Here is a 23,925-nt window from a genome sequence, read left to right on the forward strand (position 1 = left end):
AGTTCGCTTTGGAGGAGATTAAGCAAAAGGCTGAGCTTGCCAAAATAGATCTGCAACATAGGGAGCTAGATTTATTGTTTTCTCCTCGTCCAACGTTGTCTGTGTTTCCTGTTCCTGTACCTAAAATTTCTCTCGTTTCAGGTTTGGGGAGTGGTGATATGCAGAGAGGTGTGCGCGCTGTGTTGCCTGTAGATGGTGTGGACAGTGGTGCAGTCGTAATATGGGAACTGCCCACACGCTACGCGCGCGCGCACACCGCATACATGTTCCCTCAGTTGCGCACAGAACAGATGATTATTATGCATAACAATGTTTTAAATGTAATTGTAGTTACAATTTCTTTAATTGAATTAACTTAAACTAGAAAAGTAAATACAAACTAAATTAACAATGTAACTTAGAGTTAGTTTACAGAAGGAATTTCCTTCAGACTGAAGCACAACTTGTCTCATCCTTCCAGTCGGGAGATCAAGCAGCCCCCCACCAATTGGTAGCCTACAGCCAGGGCTTGTATCCTATTATTATGCAAAGTCTAGGTGATAAGTGCCGGCGGGTAGCTTCATTGCTTTCTATAACGGCCGGGTACTTATCGCACCGCGCACTTCTGCCTACTAACACGCCGTGTAACCGCGTGTGTGCACGACTGCATGCCTGGGTGTGGACATCGATCTGGGTAACAATCTTGCTGAGGTGCGGGTGTGGGCCGAGGGGCCTCTCCCAAGTGTAGACACCCAAGACTCTCCTAGTCCAGACTCACAAGACTCTCCTAGTCCTATGTTTGACGATGTTGACAATGACAACATATCAGATGTTGTCATTGAGCATCCAGCCTGTGCAGTGACACAGGCAATGACAGCAACGTGTGATGCGCAGGGGGCTTCCCAGGGCGCGGATGTTGAGACTGTTCATATTAGTTTGGTTCTGCCTGACCCATTTCAGTCCATGTCGTAGTTAGGAAGCAGGACAGTGATCCGGCTTTAGAAACGCCGTTATATACATGCCGGCCATGCCGTTTGGAAGGATTGATGAGACAAATGTTATTGCCAAAGGCAAAAATGCAATAACATGTGAACATGTGAACCTCCTAACGCCCACCAACTTTTTCCCATCTAAAGGGGGGGGGGGGGGGGGGGGGGGAATAATAGGGACTACAGTCATGTTTCTCTCTGTTCCACTTCTCCAGTACCCGTTCCTGAGAGGGGACTGCCGTGGCTCCTACTGGCTTCCAGAGAGGTTGCCCAGGAGATCACAGGGTTTAGCCCTAATGACCTGAGGTTTGGTCCGAAAATTGGTGGTCCCAATGCTGTTCATGATGTGACTATTCAGAGTGAGATGGTTGGGAAGGAGAAATTGAAAATGGGAAAAAAGAGAAAGGACAAGAGAAAGAGAAAAAAGATAAAATCTCTTTATGGTCATTGTGCTGAGATGGATGATGTTGTTGTGCCCACAACTTTCCAGCACCTAATGACATGCGTCTGGGCGTGGTTGACCATTTAAATTTAAATGGTAGATTTTAATTATAGGATTGACTCGATTGTTTTGAAGTACATTTCATCTTTTAACATCCTGTGTTCTTCTCGTCTCGTTTGTTCCCCAATCCCTTCTGTCTCTTAGATCCTATGTTGCAGAGAGCGGAGGCAGGAGGGTGAGGGGAAAGGGTGACCGGTCAGCAGGGGTGTTGGAGATGATTTGTGTCTGAAATTGTGTTGCTTTGTTTGTGATTTTGATATTGATGTTGTTTATTTGTATATACCAGGGATATCTGGAAAGGTTATAAACTATTTTGATTTGAATTTAGAGGGAGAAAATAAATAGTTACATTGTAGAGTTTGCTGTGAGGTTTTTGAACCAGTGACTCTTAGTTTGCTTTATTTAGCTCTTTCATATCCCTGTTTGACAAATGTTTTTGAGACATTTGTATTTTTGAAATTGGTGTGTGCTGTTATCTAATGTGTAACCCTTGTTTTGTCTGTTCCCTAATCCCTACTGTCTCCTGCTCTCTTAAACTGCTTCCTAGGGCCCTATGTTGCTGAGAGCGGAGGCAGGATGGTGAGGGGAATGGGTGAAGGATAAAACGATGTTTTTTATTTGAATTTGGGAAAAAGTATTATTGTTACATTTGGGTTAGCTTGTTTGTTTGTAAATAAAAATGTAATTTGGTAATAGGGTAGAACCCTTTTCTTTAGGGGGAGGGTGTGACGACCCCCACTCTACCTGCAAATGGGGAGTCTTCTGACTCAAAGAGCAGGGTGGAGTGGGTAGGTCGTTACCCCAATTTGAATCACCTGTGCAGTGCAGAGAGCTGCCTGTAGCAACAGTATATATGTTCCCCTGTCTAAACCTTCTGTCTGCTTCTCCCATCTGCTTCTCCCATCTGCTTTCTCCACTCACAGGCACAGGTTGTACCAACACCCAAGCTGCATCCTTTGACATATTATAGCACTGATACTTACACCAAACACACACCACAGCATACTTACTCACTCATCCACACACTGCACTCACCACTGATTCTTATACAAAACATTTCATTGTTCATGTCATTATGCTTTTGTTTGTTTAGATAGGTAAATTCTTTTTTGTTAAATTGTTATCACGTGTGGACTCCCTATTTGTCATAAATTACCTGTTTGTGACATTGCCTATAAAACATGTTTTACAGACAGTCATGCTGGAAGAAAGAGAACTACACAAAAATGCAGTGCAATTTAGAAATATAGAGTATAATATACGTTTAATTAAAATATGTCCACTATAAACATTTACACATTGAATAATCAATTAATAAACAAACAGTTCAATGATACTATGTACTTTATCTTTACAGGAGCATGTGGACCATTCCACGTCCCTGTAGTTGGTGGCAACATATCAGTGACAACTGGAACAACAGAGACTGGCAACTAAACTTCAGGATGAAAAGAGTGTCCTTCCTGCACCTGTGTGACATCCTGCGACCCAGTTTGACACACCAGAATACCAGCTACCGACGCCCTGTCTCTGTTGAGCTACGGGTGGCAATATGTCTGTGGCGGTTGGCAACCAATCTGGAGTACAGATCCATCTCTCACCTGTTTGGTGTTGGCATGTCCACTGCCTGTCTCATTACCCAAGAGGTTGTGACAGCCATAAACCAGGTCATGCGACGTCAATACATCAAGACCCCATCTGATGCGGAGCTAAGGGTGATCGTCCAGGGCTACAGACATAAATGGGGGTTCCCCCAGGTTGTGGGCTGTGCTGCTGGGTGTGCTGTCATCATCTTTGTTAAACTCCACTGAGCTTTGATCCCCTGTTAATAAAATAAATTACAGTGTGTTTAATTAAATTAATTATGTGAATAACAATTTAACCAAGAATGGTTTAGAACATGTCATAGGCCTGGCATATAATTTATGAATTCATATCCTTACATACTGTCAAAGGCTAGATCATCTAAAGTGTTTGAAGCTTTGGTGTGTGTGTGTGTGTGTGTGTGTGTGTGTGGCTCGCAGAAGTTTGCCTGGGTTATTGTTTCCATTAGGTGCAGGGCTAAAGAGCTCAGGGCCCTGTTTCTTGTACCTGGATAACTGAGTTAGCCGGATAACTTTAACTGGATAACTGAGTTAGCCGGACTTTCCGGTTCCATGTACGTGGATTTTCCAAATCACCATGACAACAGATCCAAAAGTTTGAGCCTGGTCGAAAGCAGAGTTCAAGTTCGAGTTAGCCGGATCACGCAGAGCCACGCCCCCGCAAAGAAAGTGACAGGTCGTTTCCTGAAATTATTCCCACAGCCTAGGATCTGCGTTATATCATTCTGAATTACGTTTTTGTGCTCCATTCTTCCAGAGGGGTCTTTTGAAATGTAAAATAGACCCAAAATGCTGATACTAAATTCACTTTGTCCTAAATAATGCACGTTATATATACCGTGGCGCTCGCTCGGTGCGATGTACACATTATAATGGTTATTTTAACAACGCGCAGCATTGCAAATGTGAATCCCGCGGGGACATCCTTAATGATTGAAACCTATCGCTCGTTCGGCTCGGATTCCCTTCATATTCTCCGCTGTGTATGAGGAGCGAGGAAGGAGAGGAGCGCCTGGATTCTGTTTCATTCAAGCAGAAATTGAAACGTTAGGCGTGGATTGTGGCCACACCCTCGCAAATAATGGCATGTCCCTTCCTCAGAGATCCGATTGACGAAGGAGCAATCATAGTCCGATTAGCAGTTCATAGAGAGAGAGTGCTTAGAGATCGCCAAGATCCGTTAGCTTATACTAATGAGTTCCTGTACGAGCGCTATAGATTTAGCAGACGAGGAATCATTTTCCTCCAAGACCTCCTCGGGCCACACCTTGTTAATCAAACACGCCGCAACAGAGCGTTGACTGTCACCCAGACCCTCTGCATTGCCTTGCGTTTCTTTGCCAGTGGTACCTTTCTGTACACCGTAGGCGATGCGGAGAACATCAGCAAAGCCACTGCATGCCGTGCTATTCGCAAAGTATATTTGGCCTTGAAGACATTCATGGATGACTACATTACATTCCCTGGCCGTGTCCAAGTGAATGTAATCAAAGAGGGCTTCTATGGAATTGCGGGTAATTGAGTTATTCAATATTCCACCATTTAATTAAAGTGCATTCATATATCACTATTCCTTACGGAGCTCATTATTATTATGCAGAGTTTCCAAATGTCATTGGCGCGGTGGACTGCACGCACATCAAACTCAAAGCACCCTCTGGCCCAAACGAGGGTGATTTTGTGAATCGAAAAGGCTATCACAGCATTAATGTGCAGGTAGGCCAACTTATGACAATTCCCCTCAAATTACATTGCTATAAAAGCAATCATATTTGTTTTAACATAGGGGTCATCATGGACCTTGCAATTGCCTGCTGTATGGCTACCCATGTACTGTACAATAACCATGACTTGACCGCAATTCATCTTAGATGATCTGTGACTCCACCTGCCTCATCACCAATATTGAGGCCAAGTGGCCGGGCTCCGTCCACGACTCCAGAGTATTCAGAGAGTCTGCACTGTGCAACAGCTTCGAGCAAGGTATAGCAAATATCATGTCATCTATAAATGCTTATTTCATGTAGAGGTGATCTAACAACAGCTTCGAGCAAGGTATAGCAAATATCATGTCATCTATAAATGCTTATTTCATGTAGAGGTGATCTAACATTGTATATTATCTACTATAGGTCATTACGATGGACTCCTAATTGGAGACAGGGGTTATGCATGCAAGCCCTACTTCATGACCCCCTATCCAGAGCCAGCACCAGGGCCTGAAGCCCGTTTCAACGGGGCTCATGCTCGGACGAGAGCCCGGATAGAAATGACCTTCGGCCAACTGAAGGGCAGATTCACGTGTCTGCGCGGGCTGCGGGTGGCACCAGACAGGGCATGTGACATCACTGTGGCCTGTGCAGTGCTCCACAATATAGCAACACTGAGGAAGGAGAGGGTCCCAGTCATCCTGGACCATCCTGAGGATGACCTACAGCCAGTCCACTTGGACGAGCAGACCGGACAGGCTGCAAGGAACAGAATTGCCCACCATCATTTTGGTTAGGTGTTGAGTTCATTTAGGTTAATGTTGGACTCATCTTACGTATTCCTCTTTTCATGTTTGCATGTTTAATCTATATGGTTCTAGGCTTTGCCACCCTCTTTGCTTTCAAGTTATACCCATTCATAGAGGAACATGTACAAGAAGAAGAAGAGATCCACATGTTGTACAATAAAGTCTTTATTTTTTCTGACTGCTGCCCCGCCTGCCCGCCTGTAAATGAAAGTGCACACAAGAAAGAATTTCAGTTAAGTTGCATTTCATGCCAAAGCTCACAAATACTTTAGGCAAAGCTTCACATGGTTACACTTACATCCAGCTGCTGATCAATCAACTCCATCTCCTTGTGTAGTTTCCGTATCTTTATCCGGCGGTACTCATTCCGACCCACCGTCTCAGACTGTAGGAATTCAACCTCAGCCCGCAACTTCCGCTTATATAGTGATTTGACACTTTCACGGTCGTTCTAAAGAAAGAAAATGAATGTGTGGCGGTCAGATGGCAACTAAACTCAGACCTCCCCTCACAATGTGAGGGTATTAAATGATAACTCACCTCCCCACCCCCAGTTCCAGCAGAGTGAGAGGGGCCTGCAGGCTCCGGCCGTGATTCAGTACCTGGCTAAAGGAATGCATTGATTTAGTCCAAATACCACTCACAAGGAGTGAGTTGGATAGGAGTATTAGTTTCCACAACTTGTTTTTACCACATCACCGGAACATGCAGTTAGGGTGTCCTCGCCATCGTCTGCTGGACTGTCAGTCTGTTAGTGAATTAGGAATTATTAGGAACTTTGGAGAATTGTCTTTGGTTCTTTAAAGGACACACACAATGAACATGTATTGATGGTTTTATTTCGGTATTCTACAAAGCAAAGTAGTAGAACCTTTTATGAAAGAGAGAAAATGACCGACAACGTGTAGGCTGAAGCAGAGGCTTATAATTGCTAGATACCCTTTTTACATTACATTATTTACCAAAAACACCGACATAATTCAGTGGATGATATTGCAATGGTTTGGGATATTTTTCAATGATCTTCTGATTATTGATTTCTTTATTGCTAAAATAGAACCATTACACAATGATGCAGCAATATCAACTTACATCAGTGGTCTCCTCTGCATCAGCAGGTCCAAACACTGCAAAATGTGACGATGGTTAACTAAATGAATAATCATGAAAGAGACTCATAGAATGAAGTGCACCTATACCTCTGGGATGAGGGCTCCTAGGATTACTCCCGGAGGCGGAGGAGCTGCCCCCAGCTACACCCTCCATTATGGGTCTTCCCCTGTTGTGCTGGAGGGCCAGCTCCTCCGCAGGAGTGAAGTCAGGGGTCTTCGGCCCCCCCCCCCCCGTCTTGGCCATGTCGGACCTCTTTTTGTTTGCTGGAATATGAAGGATCATACGACATTGACAAGCTGTTCAATGCAATACCATGGCACAGATTGTATTAATTCACTCACTCACCATTCTGAATTATATTCTTATGTTTGGTTTTCACCTGCTCCCATGTCCGTTTGGACTCTGGGTTGTTTCTATACATGGGGGTTGAAAGCACTCATAATTATATGACAGTGTTGGTAGTACACCATAGCATATCATTATTGTAGGAAATTAATAAGGTGGACTCATGAATAGGGATGGGAATCGAAAACCGGTTCCCATTGGGAACCGGTTCCTAATTGGCCGATGCCTGGAACCGTGTGGCTCCTGTGACTTTCGATTCCCTTATCGCTGCCTACAGTTGCGCAATAACGTTACGTTACCATGTAGCCATGGCAGACTCTATTTGATTCCTTAAGGGCTCGAAATTGCCTGGGTTTTGGTAATATGCTCCCGAAATGCTCCCGCTGTTTGGCTACTTCTATGTGCAGTGAAAACTACTTGAATGCTTTAGAACATTGTCATTGATTTAGTTTAGGGTGAGCTAAAATTAGCCGCGGAGCTAACGTGAGCTAACGTGAGCTAACGCTATTTAATCAACCTCACAAAGAGAGATAAACAGCTGACAGCGGATAGTACAGGTACAAATACAATAAAACAGCAGGTGGGGGCTGTTGTGTAAACCTTGTACTCTTTAGTTCACATATAATGAGAGACGCGAGTGCTTGTTTACAAGTCTGTAAAGTGTAAACCAGGAAGTACAGTGGTGCAACATACAAATGTGTCCGTGTAGCAACACAAGCCAATACATAAAGGACAGGGGCCCGGGGAGCTCTCTGTGTGTGTGTGTGTGTGTGTGTGTGTGTGTGTGTGTGTGTGTGTGTGTGTGTGTGTGTGTGTGTGTGTGTGTGTGTGTGTGTGTGTGTGTGTGTGTGTGTGTGTGTGTGTGTGTGTGTGTGTGTGTGTGTGTGTGTGTGTGTGTGTGTGTGTGTGTGTGTGTGTGTGTGTGTGTGTGTGTGTGTGTGTGTGTGTGTGTGTGTGTGTGTGTGTGTGTGTGTGTGTGTGTGTGTGTGTGTGTGTGTGTGTGTGTGTGTGTGTGTGTGTGTGTGTGTGTGTGTGTGTGTGTGTGTGTGTGTGTGTGTGTGTGTGTGTGTGTGTGTGTGTGTGTGTGTGTGTGTGTGTGTGTGTGTGTGTGTGTGTGTGTGTGTGTGTGTGTGTGTGTGTGTGTGTGTGTGTGTGTGTGTGTGTGTGTGTGTGTGTGTGTGTGTGTGTGTGTGTGTGTGTGTGTGTGTGTGTGTGTGTGTGTGTGTGTGTGTGTGTGTGTGTGTGTGTGTGTGTGTGTGTGTGTGTGTGTGTGTGTGTGTGTGTGTGTGTGTGTGTGTGTGTGTGTGTGTGTGTGTGTGTGTGTGTGTGTGTGTGTGTGTGTGTGTGTGTGTGTGTGTGTGTGTGTGTGTGTGTGTGTGTGTGTGTGTGTGTGTGTGTGTGTGTGTGTGTGTGTGTGTGTGTGTGTGTGTGTGTGTGTGTGTGTGTGTGTGTGTGTGTGTGTGTGTGTGTGTGTGTGTGTGTGTGTGTGTGTGTGTGTGTGTGTGTGTGTGTGTGTGTGTGTGTGTGTGTGTGTGTGTGTGTGTGTGTGTGTGTGTGTGTGTGTGTGTGTGTGTGTGTGTGTGTGTGTGTGTGTGTGTGTGTGTGTGAGAGAGACAGAAGTCAGAGGAATAACAACCTGTTATTCAATAGATTAAATTAGTTTAAGAATAAAAAAATAAATACATTTTAAGAGAATCTCAAATACATTATTTTATTTAAGTGTAGGCTATAGTTAATGTTTTATTTTTTACAGTTTTTGTATTTTTCTGACATGGGGGCTCAACAATAAATGACAATCAGAAATGTCAAGTTGCATGTTGTTATTCTAACCAGCTTAGACCCCGACGCTCTGCATCTTCTGGCCGCCTCAGACCTACTCCTATCCGAGCTCCGGGAGGGTCATCAAAGAGAAGTCGCCTATTCTCAGTCCTTGCCCCACAATGGTGGAATGAACTACCCACCCCAGTTAGGACAGCCGAATCACGTCCAATCTTTCGCCGTCGACTAAAGACGCACTTCTTCAACCATTATCTGAATAAAAAAAAATATATCTAACCCTAACTAACCGTACTGTCATGCACTTGTCCTAATAAACTAACCTACACTGTAGCACTCAACACTTTGATGAACATTGTTGCTCAGCTGATAGAGTTGTGCCCTTCCTGATGGCTTGTCGTACAGAACTTGTAAGTCGCTTTGGATAAAAGCGTCAGCTAAATGACTAAATGTAGTTCTGTTGCATTTCCAATTTATTTATTTAAATTATAAATTGATCAGGTATCGATAAGGGAATCGATAAAGAATCGAATCGATAAGCAGAATCGATAATGGAATCGTATCGATAAAATCCTATCAATTCCCATCCCTACTCATGAATAATGTAAGAATAGAGAGGATCACACGCAATTTCATTTCACTGCTTCAATGTATTGAATGTCTGACCTAATACATATCCTCATATACGTATCTATTAATCCATATCAATTATATGAATACGCTTTGGGCTTTTGTATCTACTTATTCTGAAGGTTGTGATAATGAATAATATACATTTGCCCAACACTTACGCATTTAACGTATCCGCGATGTGCTGCCACGCACTCTGCCTTGCCCTCGCAGCGGTGGCAGTGTTGGACTTTATATTGATGATGCTCTTGTGGTCTTCATAAGTGCGCATGAGCAATTCCTGCTCAGCGGGGTGGAAGAAATTTGCTCTCGTCGCTTTCGTCATTTTCGCTCTGACATCTGCATTTCTGCACTCGATCTCTGATGCCTTTTGAGGTGACGCGGCCACGCGCAATTATCCAGAGTCGTCAAGTCCGGCTTGAGTTAACGAGAGTCAATCGGCCTTCTTGGAACCTGAATAGCCTGGCTTCAATCATCTCGTTAACTGAAGCTGGATAATGACATCTTGATCGACTTAGTTGAACCACGTACAAGAAACAGGGCCCTGGTGTGAAGTGAAGAGAGAAACACTGTACTAGACACACAGAAATACAGATCACAAAAAAAAAACTCTTACCACTTCTGTCTAACTCCAGATCAGCGGAGGCAACACTATTTTCAGTCGGTGCTGGTGATGATGCCGTCTGGGTCTCATCTTCGAAAGACTCGACAATATGTTTCGGGCTGGATGTTGGTCTTGTGCCAAGTATAGCGTCCAGGTCATCATACCAAGGGAACTTGTCTTTCTCGTCCCCCGAACTCCCACTTTTTCGCAGCAAGTCGTGGACTTTAATGTATTGCTGGCGCAGTTTTTTTATTTTGACGTGGCATTGATCCATCGTTCTATTATACCCCATTACCGCCATCCTCTCGGTAAACAACTTGTACACCTCGTTGTTTTTGTGGGTGCCCACAAGCAGTTGTTTTATTTGGTCTTCTGACCATATGTTGATCAGGGCTTTCACCTCATCATTCGCCCAAGTCTGTCCATGAGACATGTTTATAAAATTATAGTGGGCGGCTACGTGGTGCAGTGGGCAAGGCGCTCACCACAAATACTGAAAACTGAGCAGGGAACACTGCATTATCGCGATAGCGCCCCTAGGAGGATCTGGCCGGTATTGCACCTTCTCGAATTCATAGAGTAGGGTAGATCTGCAGTGCCGCTTGGCGACCTTGAATAGGTTATTAAAATGGAATAAAAGCAAAAACAACTTGCCACGGATTTATCCGTGCCTCTGTCCACGATGCACATAGTGCTGAAAATATACACTTTGACTGCTGTTTTTATAATAGGATTATGGTTATACTCTTGGCTACATTCGAAAAAGAAACACAACATTGTACTTATTCGGAGATCAAATGCCGGTTTGGCAACATGAAGCAAGGATACCTAACGTTACATTTTCAACAACAGAAAGGGGCTGTTCGTCCAGCACAATACATTTGGTTATTTTCTTGGTTATAAGCTCTGCTTTGTTACCGTCTGCAAGGAGTTTCTCGCACTTCTGAAGGGTTTCCAGTAGGGCTGGGCGATATGGCCTAAATATGATATCACGATATTTTCTGACCTTTCGGCGATACACGATACACATCACGATATTTTTCTTTTTTACCCCAAACAATTCATTATGAGGCTTACCAAGACAGTATTTGAGTTTGCAAGCTAACATTAAAGACAAAATAAAATACCCATGCATTTAGCATTTTTATATTATATATTAGATTTAGATTATTAGATTATATATTGCATATATTTAGCAATGAGATATATGATTTAGATATGAAATATGATGAATTGAAAATGGGGGACCCTGATGTAAACAAGACTAAAGTCTTTCTCTGGTCTGCATCCCCTTAACAATTGTATGTATTGAGCTGTACTGTACCCATTCTGCAATATGTTAATAAAGTTTTAAATCAATCAATCAATAGCATTTTAATGAAACTACTGTATATATGTATGTCTCTAAATGTTTTGATGAATTGAAAATGGAGGACCCTTATGTAAAAAAGCCGAAAGTCTTTTTCTGGTCTTCATCCTCCTGTACTGTATTGTACCCATTCTGCAACCCTTTAACAAAGTCTTCACTCATTCATTCTGACGGAAACATAATAATTTTGATTGACAGTCGAGTCTGCCAATTACGTCACAGCGCTTGCACCCGCCCTGCTGTTCTTAGCACCAATCGGCAAGCGTTATTAGTTTTTGACTTCCTGAATGTCCTGTGTGCTGAACAACGTCAACAAAGCTACTAACGTTAGCTCCCCGCGGCCGTCGAGTAGGAGACCAGTGCTCCACAGGATGACTAAATGAGGCATAATGATTTTACTACAACGAATGTTATAATAAAAGCCTTTCCATACATCTGTCTGATTGAAAACTTTATTAACAGACGGGCTGAGATATGAACGAGTAACGTGTGGACAGATTGACGCGACACAATCCTCTTGGGCAAAACATCACGATATCCACGATACGTTGAAAAAGTGTATCGTTAATGAACTGTACCCGATATTTATATAATATCGTCATATCGCCCAGCCCTAGTTTCCAGTGACGTTAACGTTAACTGCTGCTGCAAAACATTTCCTCTCTGCATTCGTGAACTCGACATAATGTTACTCTGTTTCCATGAAGTGTTTAATTAAGTCCATGGAGTTTCCAGTGTTGCTGCCACCATCGCTTTGGAGATGGTACACTCGGCTGTGTCGTGTTATTCGACAAGTATACACGCGAGTCCTCTGTATTTGTTTGTGAGTTAGCTCCGTAGCTAATCCGCTTCTAGTAGTTAACGTTACCCGTCTGTGACCCCAGTACGGTGGCCAGTACTCTCGGTTAGCCCTTTTACACCAGCAGGGCTCCGGTTCAAGCTCCAGCTCCGTTCTGGAGACTCTGAACTTTGGTGCTCTCTGGCGAACCGGCCCGTGTTCACACCCATTTAAGCAGAACCAACATTCCACTGTGTCCGTCATCAACAGGGGCGTTACTCAGGCGGAGGTAAAAATAATGCGTGGAGAAAGGCTTAGCGAGCCTCAACGCGCGAGCGCACACACAAAAGCACACACACACTGTATACGTTTGAAATTAATCGTTCCAGCAAAGTAGGCTTCTATTATTCAAATTACTGTTTTAATGGGTATCATAGTAGTAAATCCTACTGTAGAACATGACATTAGCATGACATCTGATTTATTAATGCCAATACTGAAAATTAGGGACAAACGCAATTGGCACAAGTGTAAATGATGGATTAGTCACTTACAGTTAACATCCGACTGATTAGCTCAACTGGTTAGTCCGCTGGCTGTGGAACCTATGGTCACAGGTTAAATCTCTTGGTTCCAAACGTTTTTTTTTTTTAGGTTAATTCATTTATCCACTCTGGTTGGATGGTGTATTGTACTTGTGCTGTATAATGACAATACATTTTAATCGAATCTCATTTTGAAATCGCTACGCTGCCTATTTTCCCTTCCCAGCCTTCCCAGAGACAGTCACGTTTCTCTCCTCTCCCCAGGCTCCTCAAGGCCGTTCCTACCGCCTCCTCTACTGCCTCCATGAAGCCTGACGCTGCTGTGCTCTGTGCTTCGTGCCGGTTGTCGGACTATGCTCAAATTAGGCCTGCCGCGATAAGCAATAAATCGATTAATTGCCGCGATAATTAAAATTAATGCAATGATTTTGACGGGCGCGATTAATTGCTATTTGCGCGTTTGTTTTAATGAGGCGGAACCAGTGCCCCTTGTCAGTCACTGTCCGTGTTGGGAGGCGGGCCGCTGGCTTTACTACAGAGCAGAGAGCACAGCACAGGAGCTCCGTGGGGCAACACCACATAGCTTAACTACATTTCTCAATAGTGTTGCTCCTTTTAACCAAGTAGCGTTATTTGTAGTGTAACGTTAGCGTTTTAACGTTAGTAGCTAACGTTAAAACTAACTTAAAGTTAGTTGTTCACCAACAATCTCAACATTTGTTTTATCATTAGCTCATGTCGATCTACTAGTAGCATCAGCAAGCTAACGTTAGCTGGCCCCAGTCCACTAGCAGCATGTCGATCTACCAGCAGCATCAGCAAGCTAACGTTAGCTGGCCCCAGCCCATTAGCAGCATGTCGAAGTAGTAGTAGCATCAGCAAGCTAACGTTAGCTGGCCCCAGTCCACCAGCAGCATCAGCAAGCTAGGATAATAACAACAATACTTCCGGTCCGGTCGGTGGGCTTCAAAATAAAAGTCTAAAACACCGGAAAAGACGGAGCGGTGGGCTTCAAAATAAAAGTTTTGGGAAATAAATTTCTCAAAAAAAAATGCTCTAACCGGTCGCAATAATATCGCTTATCGCGATATTTTCGGGGGCAATTAATCGCCCAGCAAAATTTGTTATCGTGGCAGGCCTAGCTCAAATCAACTCGAAATGGATCTAATCAGTGGATTGCATATTTTCGTCAAGGAAGCAGAATAAGGCTAACCCTCTCTGCCTCTGGGACATTTCAATCGGGCTACCAACTTGAAGTCGTGGACATTTGGATTATCGAAGCTTTTGGGATTGCAATAAGAAGATTTTGAATCTGTTTACCGCGCACAGGACCTACAAAAATGAACTGATTAAGACACTTGGACACTTGGACTAATGCAGTCATTTGGACGGAGTTGTTAAAACTCACTCCACTCAAATCAATAGTTATAATTCACTCTACTCAAAATCAAATTTAAATCGACGTGACTGGGAGAAATGTTGCCAGTCAGTCAGCCAAAAGCTTTGAACCTGTGACTAGTGATGCACGATATATTGGCCGCCGATATAATATCGGTCGATATGGCCGTTTTTTTTACACATTGGTGTCGGTCCGATATCAAGATAGGGCCGATATATATATATATATATATATTTAAAAAATAATTTGCTCTTTATTTGATTATCATAAAAAAGTGTTTTCTATACAAGATATCGACATCGGTAAATATCGGTATCAGCCAGAACAGCAATATTAATATCGGTTATCGGTATCGGCCACAATTTTCACATCGGTGCATCACTACCTGTGACCATAGAATCCACAGCCAGCGGACTTACCAGTTGAGCTAATCGGTCAGATGTTAACTGTGAGTGACTAATCCATCATTTACACTTGTGCCAATTGCGCTTGTCCCTAATTTTTAGCATTGGCATTAATAAAATCAGATGTCATATGTCATGTTCTACAGTAGGACTTACTACTATGATACCCATTAAAACAGTAATTCGAATAATAGAAGCCTACTTTGCTGGAATGATTCATTTCAAACAGTGTGTGCTCGCGCGTTGAGGCTCGCTAAGCCTTTCTCCACGCATTTCTGGAGCATTTCTTTATCCACTATGGTTGGATGGTGTATTGTACTTGTGCTGTATCATAACAATACATTTGAATCTAATCTCGTTTTGAGATCAGTCGCAAATCGCTTCCTGTTGAATGGATCGGTTGAGTGCAATGCCGACTCGCTACTTTCCCCCCGTTTACTCGTCTTCACAGCCTAGAATATGACACACCCACTGATGACGTCACGGTTCACGAGGAAAAACCAACTATTTTCCGGTGCCAGCTGAGCACCGATTTGTCACGTTCTGAACCAATTAATCCCGGTGTGAACGCGCTGGCCGGTGCGAGATTACGTTCGGGAACCGGCTCCAGCACGGAGCCTGGCCGGTGTAAAAGGGCTATCTGTGTCATATTAGTGTGCACACCATAGATATATAACACCACAGGCTGTTTTGCCTTTTTCTTCTTTGAGCTTAAAATAACTCCACACAGCTGACATGATCGCGGCGCACTGCTAACAAGACTCACGTTTAGCTAACGATAACGTTGTTACTGTTCACGTGATGGCATGCTTTACAGCATGTATCGGATGGGGTAATACTCAAGTGTTTTTCCGATATCCGATCCCGTGAATTTGGCCAGTATCGGACCGATACCGAGTATCGGATCGGTGCCATCCCTAAGTGCAAGTAAGATGTTTGTGGCTGCAGGACTTCCTCCCCAAGCTGTCTTAAGAAATCTTATATTTACATGTGTTTGTCTGGTAAATTACTCTGTAAATGAGCTCATCTTGGTTTTGTCCTTCAATCCCAGCAGTGGAAACACAGACAGTTGTCTTTATGTTTATATGACATTAATCTGTATTTTATTTTAAACTGTGATTTTTTTAATGGTCCTTTTATATGTAATTTATTCTATGTATTGTCCTGTCTTTTATATGGACCCTGGGTCTGTAATAAAATGTAGATTGATTGACATCCATGAGGTGTTTAGGAATGATAGAAATTAAGAACAAAATTACTTTAAAGAATGTAAATGAAGTGGTAAAATTATCACCTCTGGCAAGCTTGTCCATGTCCAGCAGACCATCCTTGTTGTCACGGGTGATGGGAAGCGTGTGGACGTCTGGACAATCCATTAGGGTTTTCTCTAGACGTTGACACAAAGATCACAAATCCATCATGGTGGACGCAGTGGATTATTTGCCAAAAAAGTGAAGGCTAAATTACAGCAGGTGAAGAGAAGAAGATACGTTCATGTCATGGTTCATTATGTACAGAAAAAATTGCCTAAATCTGCCAAACTTCTTTTTGTTGTAGTGTACTTGTGCTGTATAATGACAGCTAATCTAATCTAAATGAGGGAAGCCTCCACTTCCTAACAAGTTGAAATAACGGTTTGCGACGGGAAAAAAGGAAATGTTAGCTTTAGGCTAGAGCGTGTTTACTTTAGTCTGTCTTACTCTCACTTTTACACTGAACTCAGAGTCTCTTCTAAGGAAGCCTCCTAGCTCTCCAAACCATGCAACATAAAATATGATTGTTCTAACAGAACAGAACAATCACAAACTGAGAAGGTTTAGTCAAGGTTTAGCAAACCACACATTGGATATGGGACATGTTACAATATGACTTACCAAGAGCAGATAACTTTGCGTCGTTAAGGTGTGAAAAAGTGTACTGATCCCAGACATGTAGGATAGTGTTATGTACTGATCCCAGACATGTAGGATAGTTTTATGGACTGATGCCAGACATGTAGGATAGTTATATGTACTGATCCCAGACCCAGACATGTAGGATAGTTCATGTACTGATCAGACATGTAGGATAGTTCTAGTATGATCATGTAGGATAGTTCTAGTATTGATCACAGACATGTAGGATAGTTCTATGTACTGATCAGACATGTAGGATAGTTCTAGTATGATCATGTAGGATAGTTCTAGTATTGATCACAGACATGTAGGATAGTTCTATGTACTGATCAGACATGTAGGATAGTTCTAGTATGATCACTCACAGACATGTAGGATAGTTCTATGTACTGATCATGTAGGATAGTTCTAGTATTGATCACAGACATGTAGGATAGTTCTATGTACTGATCAGACATGTAGGATAGTTCGTATGTTAGGATAGTTCAGGACTCCCTGGAAGAAGAGATCTTGTATCTCAATGGGACATTCCTGGATAAATAAAAAAAAATAAAAAAAATGTATGTACTGATCACAGACACAAGTGTTAATTTACGTATTATGATGTCCATCGGCACTTACTTTATCAATTTTGAAGATGGAATTGATTGATTGATGTAAACAAGACGAAAGTCTTTCTCTGGTCTGCATCCCCTTAACAATTGTGTGTATTGAGCTATACTGTATTGTACCCATTCTGCAATCTGTTCATACAATTTTCAATCATTCAATCAATTCGCCAATAAAGGGGTTATAGCATGCGGGTTAAGTGATCATTATATGATATTCTGTACGCGCAAAAAGCTAAAACAAAAGGCTGGCTGTCACAAAACAGTCACATCTAGAGACCTCAAAACCTACTCTAGCGAGGCCTTTAACCTTGAACTGGAGGGTCTGGACTAGTCAGATGAGCTCAATGGTACACTGGTTGAAGAAACATGGATTGTCTTCAAAACCAAATTTTCAACAATACTAAACAACATGGCCCCCCTAAGAACCACCAGGGTAAAAGATTGCGCGGAGCCGTGGATGCACGCTGAAATACTGACCGCTATGAAAACCAGAGACAAAAAATGCTCTGAGTTTCGTAAAAGTCAGTCAAAGCTTACCATAAGCACGAGCAGTGAACTCCAAGCCCACGTGACTGAACTCAAACTGGAAAGAAACAGACTAAGAAATGATGTAAACTCCATGATCAAAACAGCAAAAAAAATTTCATCAATGACAAAACCGAGGAAAACAAAAACAAACCATGTGAACTTTGGAAATTACTCAATAACCAACTAGGCTGCAGTAAAAAACTTAAAACCAGATTCTCAAACATAAACATAAAGACGGACAACACGCTCATCACAGAAAAGCTGGATGTAGCCAATTACTTAAATAGTTTCTTCACAAACATAGCCACAACACTGGTAAACAAACTACCCTCCCACTCAGGGCATTATGGGGTAGAACACATAGTAGCATACTACAAGAACCTAGGGGTCCACAAAGACGACTTCAAACTGGAAATGGTAACAACAGATGAGGTACTCAAAAAAACTGAGCGCCCTCCAACCTAACAAGGCCACTGGCCATGACAACATCCCCTCCAAATTCCTCAGAGACTCAGCAGCCGCCATCACCCCAGTCATCACACACATAATAAACCTCTCCATAAAACAGGGACACGTCCCCAAGGACTTCAAAATTGCGAGAGTGACCCCTCTGCACAAAAAAGGCAGTAAATTAGACCCAGGCAACTACCGCCCTGTTTCTATCCTTACCTCCATCTCGAAAGTCATGGAAAAAATTGTATACGAACAGGTCGAAAAATACCTTGCGGAAATAAATCGAATCTACGAATTCCAATCTGGCTTCAGAACATCCCACTCCACTGACACATGCCTTCTCTATTTAAACGACCACATCAAACAAGAGGTGGACGCGGGCAAATACTGCGGCATGGTCATGCTGGACCTACAAAAGGCCTTCGACACTGTCAATCACACCATTCTGATTGACAAGCTAAAAGCAATTGGTTTTGATAGTCTATCAGTGAGCTGGATGCAATCCTACCTGGAGGGGAGAGAGCAGATGGTGGAGGTAAACGGTACCCTATCCCCCCCCCCTCACAGTAAGCTGTGGTGTTCCACAAGGAAGCATACTAGGTCCGCTACTGTTCCTAATTTATGCAAATGACATGTCGTCAGCTTGTGACTGCAACTTGTTCCTGTTTGCGGACGACTCAGCCCTGCTGGTCTCTGACAAGAACAAGTTACAGGTTGAAAAAACCCTCAGCTCAGAACTAGGCAAAATCTGCATATGGCTCGCTGATAACAAACTATCATTACACATGGGCAAAACAGAGTCCATTCTCTTCGGTTCAAATAACAAACTCAGCAAGACCGATGGCTTCTCAGTTACAGTGGGTGACAATATTGTCACAAGGAAAGAAGATATTACCTACCTGGGTTCCATCCTAGAGGCAAATCTTTCCTGTGACAAAATGGCATCCAATGTAATAAAAAAAGTCAACCAACGAACTCGATTCTTGTACCGGATCTCCTCACTGGTAAACAAGAATACCCTGAAGACTCTAGCAGGAGCACTCATTCAAGGGTACTACGACTATGCTTGCACCTCATGGTACCAGAGCACCTCAAAGGCGCTAAAAACAAAATTACAAACATCTCAAAACAAACTGGTCAGACTACTGCTTGACCTTACTCCTAGAACCCACCTCACCCCTGCCCACTTTGACAACCTAGGATGGCTTAGAGTAGACGACAGAGTACAGCAACTTGCAATGGGCCTGGTCTACAAGATACACTCTAGGGATGCCCCGATCACGTTTTTTGCCACCGATACCGATCACCGATCGTCGTGAGCCATATCGGCCGATACAGATCCGATACCGATAGTTTTTGATTAAAAAGAAATTAAAAATTATTTTATATAAAAAGTTTTTTTTTTTTTTTTTTTAATAAAATATATATATTATATAATTAGACTTGTACTTGTATTATCTGCGAGACATCGCCACCACGCAACAAGTCAAAATGCTCGCTATCTGCAAACAGCTCCACTGTCTGTGTGTACTCTAGTAGCTCCTCCTGATATCAACAAATGCTCCAGCAAGTCTTGTAGTGCATGTTGATACCTCCGTTAGCTCGCGTTAGCTGACGTTAATTCACTGTTCAAAACGAAATGTCCGATTGAACTAAATAGTTGTCTTAACGTCATCTAGCCGGCTAGCAGTAGCTACAGATAGCTCCTGATATCAATGTCTTATAACATTGATTGAATGCGTATTCGAACTGAGGGCTTGCTGAATGTGAAATGACCAAAGCACTTAACGTTACCAATGGGGTCCCGCTGCAGCGCCGGAGAATCCTTTTGCTCGCTATCTGCAAACAGCTCCACTGTACACTTGAACAGTGAATTAACGTCAGCTAACGCGAGCTAACGGAGGTATCAACATGCACTACAAGACTTGCTGGAGCATTTGTTGATATCAGGAGCTAACGGTAGCTAGCCGGCTAAATACCGTTAGACAATGCCTACTAAAAGTGAATAGTTGACTGGGTAATTTTGTTTAAACAGTAACGATAGCTAGGTAGCTAACGTTAGCTCAGGTCGAATGCACTATCTAGACTCAGCAGAGGAGGTCCGCCTCCTCTGTGTTTACAAACTCTACACGGGTACGGGCGGGGCTAGGGAGGAGGAGCAGTTTGCAGGTCCTGTGCGTCTGAGACAAGCGAGTGAGATATCCACTTGATCAGTTTCCGCGATCGGCGAATATGACTAATTATCGGAATTCCCCGATCGCATATTTATACTGATTATCGGCCGATAACGATCGGTGGCCGATCGATCGGGGCATCCCTATACACTACACGACCAAGGTACCCATGTATATGTCAAAATACTTCCCAAAGGTCAGTGAATACCACGATCACAACACCAGAGGGAGCTCCACAAATCATGTTAAACCCAGATTCGGCTCAAACAAGGGACTAAACTAGAGATGTTCCGATACCATTTTTTCCTTTCCGATCCGATTCCGATACCTAAGCTTTGGGTATCGGCCGATACCGATACTTATCCGATACCAGTGCATACATTAAAAAAAAAAAAAACGATATTATATAAATTATATATATATATTTTTTTTACAGATACTGTTTTATATATACTGTTTTTTTAGTAATAACTAGAAAGTAATGGTATTTATTCAACAACGGGTGATTGTATAGATTTGTATTAGTATCATTAATCAATGAGTATGGGGCTGCAGCACTGCAGATATACCCTAATCCAATGATCCACACGGACATTAGACGGTGTTGCACTCGCTACCCAGTGGCTCTGCAGATATACCCTACTCAGTCTGTAAGCTAGTAGCAGATAGAACGTGCATGTTGTGATTTTTTTCGATGCAAAATAAATATTCAACATTCTCTTTTGAGACTCCGCCTCAGACTCTTATCATTTGGCACTAAAAGCTAAACATTGTCACTGATATGGCTGTCCCCAACATGTCATTAATTGTGTACGCAAGGTGGTCGATCAATGACTACGTTAATGTGAGCTAGGTTAGCTAGCATGAGCTACCGGTATATGGAAAGACTAACGTTACTGGTGACATTGTGATTTAACTTGGAATACTCCTTTGCCAACTTGCTGTACTTTGCTTGCAGGTCTGCAGCCATTATTGCTGGATTATGAATAGCCCCAACTTTAGCCAAGGTAACGTTAAAGCTAGCTTTCGGTTAGCTGTTCAATGCTAATAACACCAGGCACCAAGCGAACCCATCAGAGCTCCCCGTCAACAGCGCTCTGGCATTGACACTTTAATTCACGGTCGATTAAGCACACGTTTGTTTTATAATGCTCACTCAACAGACCGCAGTGTTGTTGATAAATTACGTGGGAGCATGTCTATGTTCCCCGGGTTCTATGTTCCCTGCTTTGATTGATTGATAGATTGAACATTTTAGACCACCAGCCCTGATTCCAAACTCTAACCTTAACCAGTTCGAACGAGGGCCTAAGCTTAACCGTTCGAAACAAGGCGGACATTAATAATTAATAAAATAATAAAAAATTATAAAATGTTCAATCTATTAATCAATCAAAGCGGGGAACATAGAACCCGGGGAACATAGGACCCGGGGAACATAGGGATGATCCCAATTACGTCATATGGTATCGGAGCGCAGCATTAGAGCAGCATCGGCCGATACCGATACCAGCATTTTAGGCAGTATCGGCGGCTTTTCCGATACTGGTATCGGTATCGGAACAACTCTAGACTAAACACGTTTCGCAATTATGCCACATCAATGTGGAACGCCCTACCCAAAGCTGTAAAGGAATGTGAATCACTACCCACTTTCAAAAACACTCTAAAAAAACACCTAAGGGAGACTGCAACTCGAAACTGGCCCCTGTAAATGTCCGAACACAACCCCCTCCAATGTACAGTAAATTACCAAGTATGGTCTTGTCAATAATCCAATGTACAGTTTTGTTTGTACAGTTGTACAGTGTCCCCCACCCACCCCTCCTACCCAACCTCCCCCCCCCACTCCTACCCAACCCACCCACCCAACCACCTCCAATGTACAGTCCCCCCCCACCCCCACCTACCCAATCCAATGTACAGTTTCTACGTCAAATGTATATACTCTTGTTTCTGGACTCTTTTTGTATCACAAACAGTACTGTAATTGCAAATCTGGTATGTCATAAATGTATAGATGTAGCAGTACTGTCTATCTGTATGTCATGTATGTCATATATGTTACGATGAATTGAAAATGGGGGACCCTGATGTAAACAAGACGAAAGTCTTTCTCTGGTCTGCATTCCCTTAACAATTGTATGTATTGAGCTGTACTGTACTGTACCCATTCTGCAATCTGTTAATAAAGTTTTCAATCAATCAATCAATCAATCAATCAATCAACATGTAGCCGCAACAGTTCCGTTGATTGATTGATTGATTGATTGATTGATTGAAAACTTTATTAACAGATTGCAGAATGGGTACAATACAGTACAGCTCAATACACACAATTGTTAAGGGGATGCAGACCAGAGAAAGACTTTCGTCTTGTTTACATCAGGGTCCCCCATTTTCAATTCATCAGGACATATATGACATACATGACATACAGATAGTCAGTACTGCTACATCTATACATTTATGACATACCAGATTTGCAAATACAGTACTGTTTGTGATACAGAAGGAGTCAAGAAAAGGGAGTATATACATTTGACGTAGAAACTGTACATTGGAGGAGGTTGGGTGGGGGGGGGGGGGTGGGTACATTGGGATATTGACAACCATACTGGGTAATTTACATTGGAGGTGGTTGGGGGGGGGGGCACACTGTATAAACAAGTAAAACTGTACATTGAGGGGGGGGGGGAGACACTGTACAAACAAACAAAATTGTACATTGGACTATTGACAAAACCATACTAGGTAAATGACTGTACATTGGAGGGGGTTGGGTTAGGATATTTACAGGGAATTTACGTTCGAGCCGCTGCTGCAAGGAAGAAGCAATACGAGGAAAACAATGTGAACATAATTGTACTTACAGATGTTGTGGTTCCAGATGTGAAGTCTTGGTCCAGTACAGTTCTGTTCTCCACAGAGACGTTAGCAAGAGACTCGTTTCATTGTCTCCAACGTGGATGTCTCTGGTCCGACTCACAACAAAGACAACAACACACTTGATCTGGTTCACAATCGGGTTCAAAGTCAGTCGTGTTTGCACGGAGGAGTTGACGGTGGCCGATCACAAATGTGTTGTGTTTAACTTGTCCTTTGATAACGGTTTTGAACCAGAGAAGCGAGTTAAAAGCTCCTCAATGTAAACAGTCTGGCTGTAGAAACGTTAGCTGCTGCGACGCGCGGCCATCTTGCCAAACCACTCGTATTTCCGCGTTCCCGTTTTGCGCTCTGATTGGCCACGCACGTTTCTGGTCATGTGACATGTGCGCCAATCGTGGGACGGCAGCGTGATTACATATGCACGCCGCATTTCTCGGAGACGCTCTCTGATTGGCCGACGCCTGTTTCTACACTGGTTAAACTTAGGCACTCTTCGAAGTTGGTTAAGGTGATGATTCTGACGAGATGCTTCCAGCTGCAGACCTTCAGACCAGCGCTTACAAGCCCCGCACATACAAGCACCGCACATAGCAACCCCTCGCTTCCATTGGCTGATTTTGGTGACGTAATTTGGGTCCCACCCAATGGCTGAGGTCCCCTGCGCGTAGATACCCCTCGCTTCCATTGGCTGATTTGGGTGGGTCACGTGATTTGTGCAACCAAAACATTAACTAAGTGAAGAAGAACACTAACAGATAATAAAGTTTATAAACAAAATGGGCGCATCTTTCAACACCCCTGCGGCGGCGTGTCCTTTGTG

General features: G+C 43.1%; 1 protein-coding gene and 1 long non-coding RNA gene across 2 annotated transcripts in view; both read right to left on the bottom strand.

The window, feature by feature from the left end:
• LOC311236493 (uncharacterized protein) overlaps nt 1–23,410 on the bottom strand; it is a gene marked incomplete at its 3' end in the record, with an annotated part of 57,693 nt that extends 34,283 nt beyond the window's left edge. Inside the window, exons 1-2 of the mRNA XM_084324171.1 lie at nt 23,090–23,410; nt 15,850–15,942 (exon numbers count right to left, since the gene is read on the bottom strand). Of these exons, the coding sequence (XP_084180297.1) occupies nt 15,850–15,931 (82 nt within the window). The 5' untranslated portion in view covers nt 15,932–15,942; nt 23,090–23,410. The remainder of the gene's footprint in view (nt 1–15,849; nt 15,943–23,089) is intronic.
• LOC311236979 lies at nt 5,915–6,375 on the bottom strand. The gene is made up of 3 exons (XR_014620269.1): nt 6,284–6,375; nt 6,133–6,198; nt 5,915–6,043 (listed from the first exon to the last, which is right to left on the bottom strand). It is a non-coding gene; the product is annotated as an uncharacterized lncRNA (long non-coding RNA).
• Nucleotides 23,411–23,925: the final 515 nt, after the last annotated feature.

This window comes from Notolepis coatsorum (assembly GCF_963971535.1).
Source record: "Notolepis coatsorum genome assembly, chromosome: 11".
NCBI lineage: Eukaryota > Metazoa > Chordata > Actinopteri > Aulopiformes > Paralepididae > Notolepis > Notolepis coatsorum.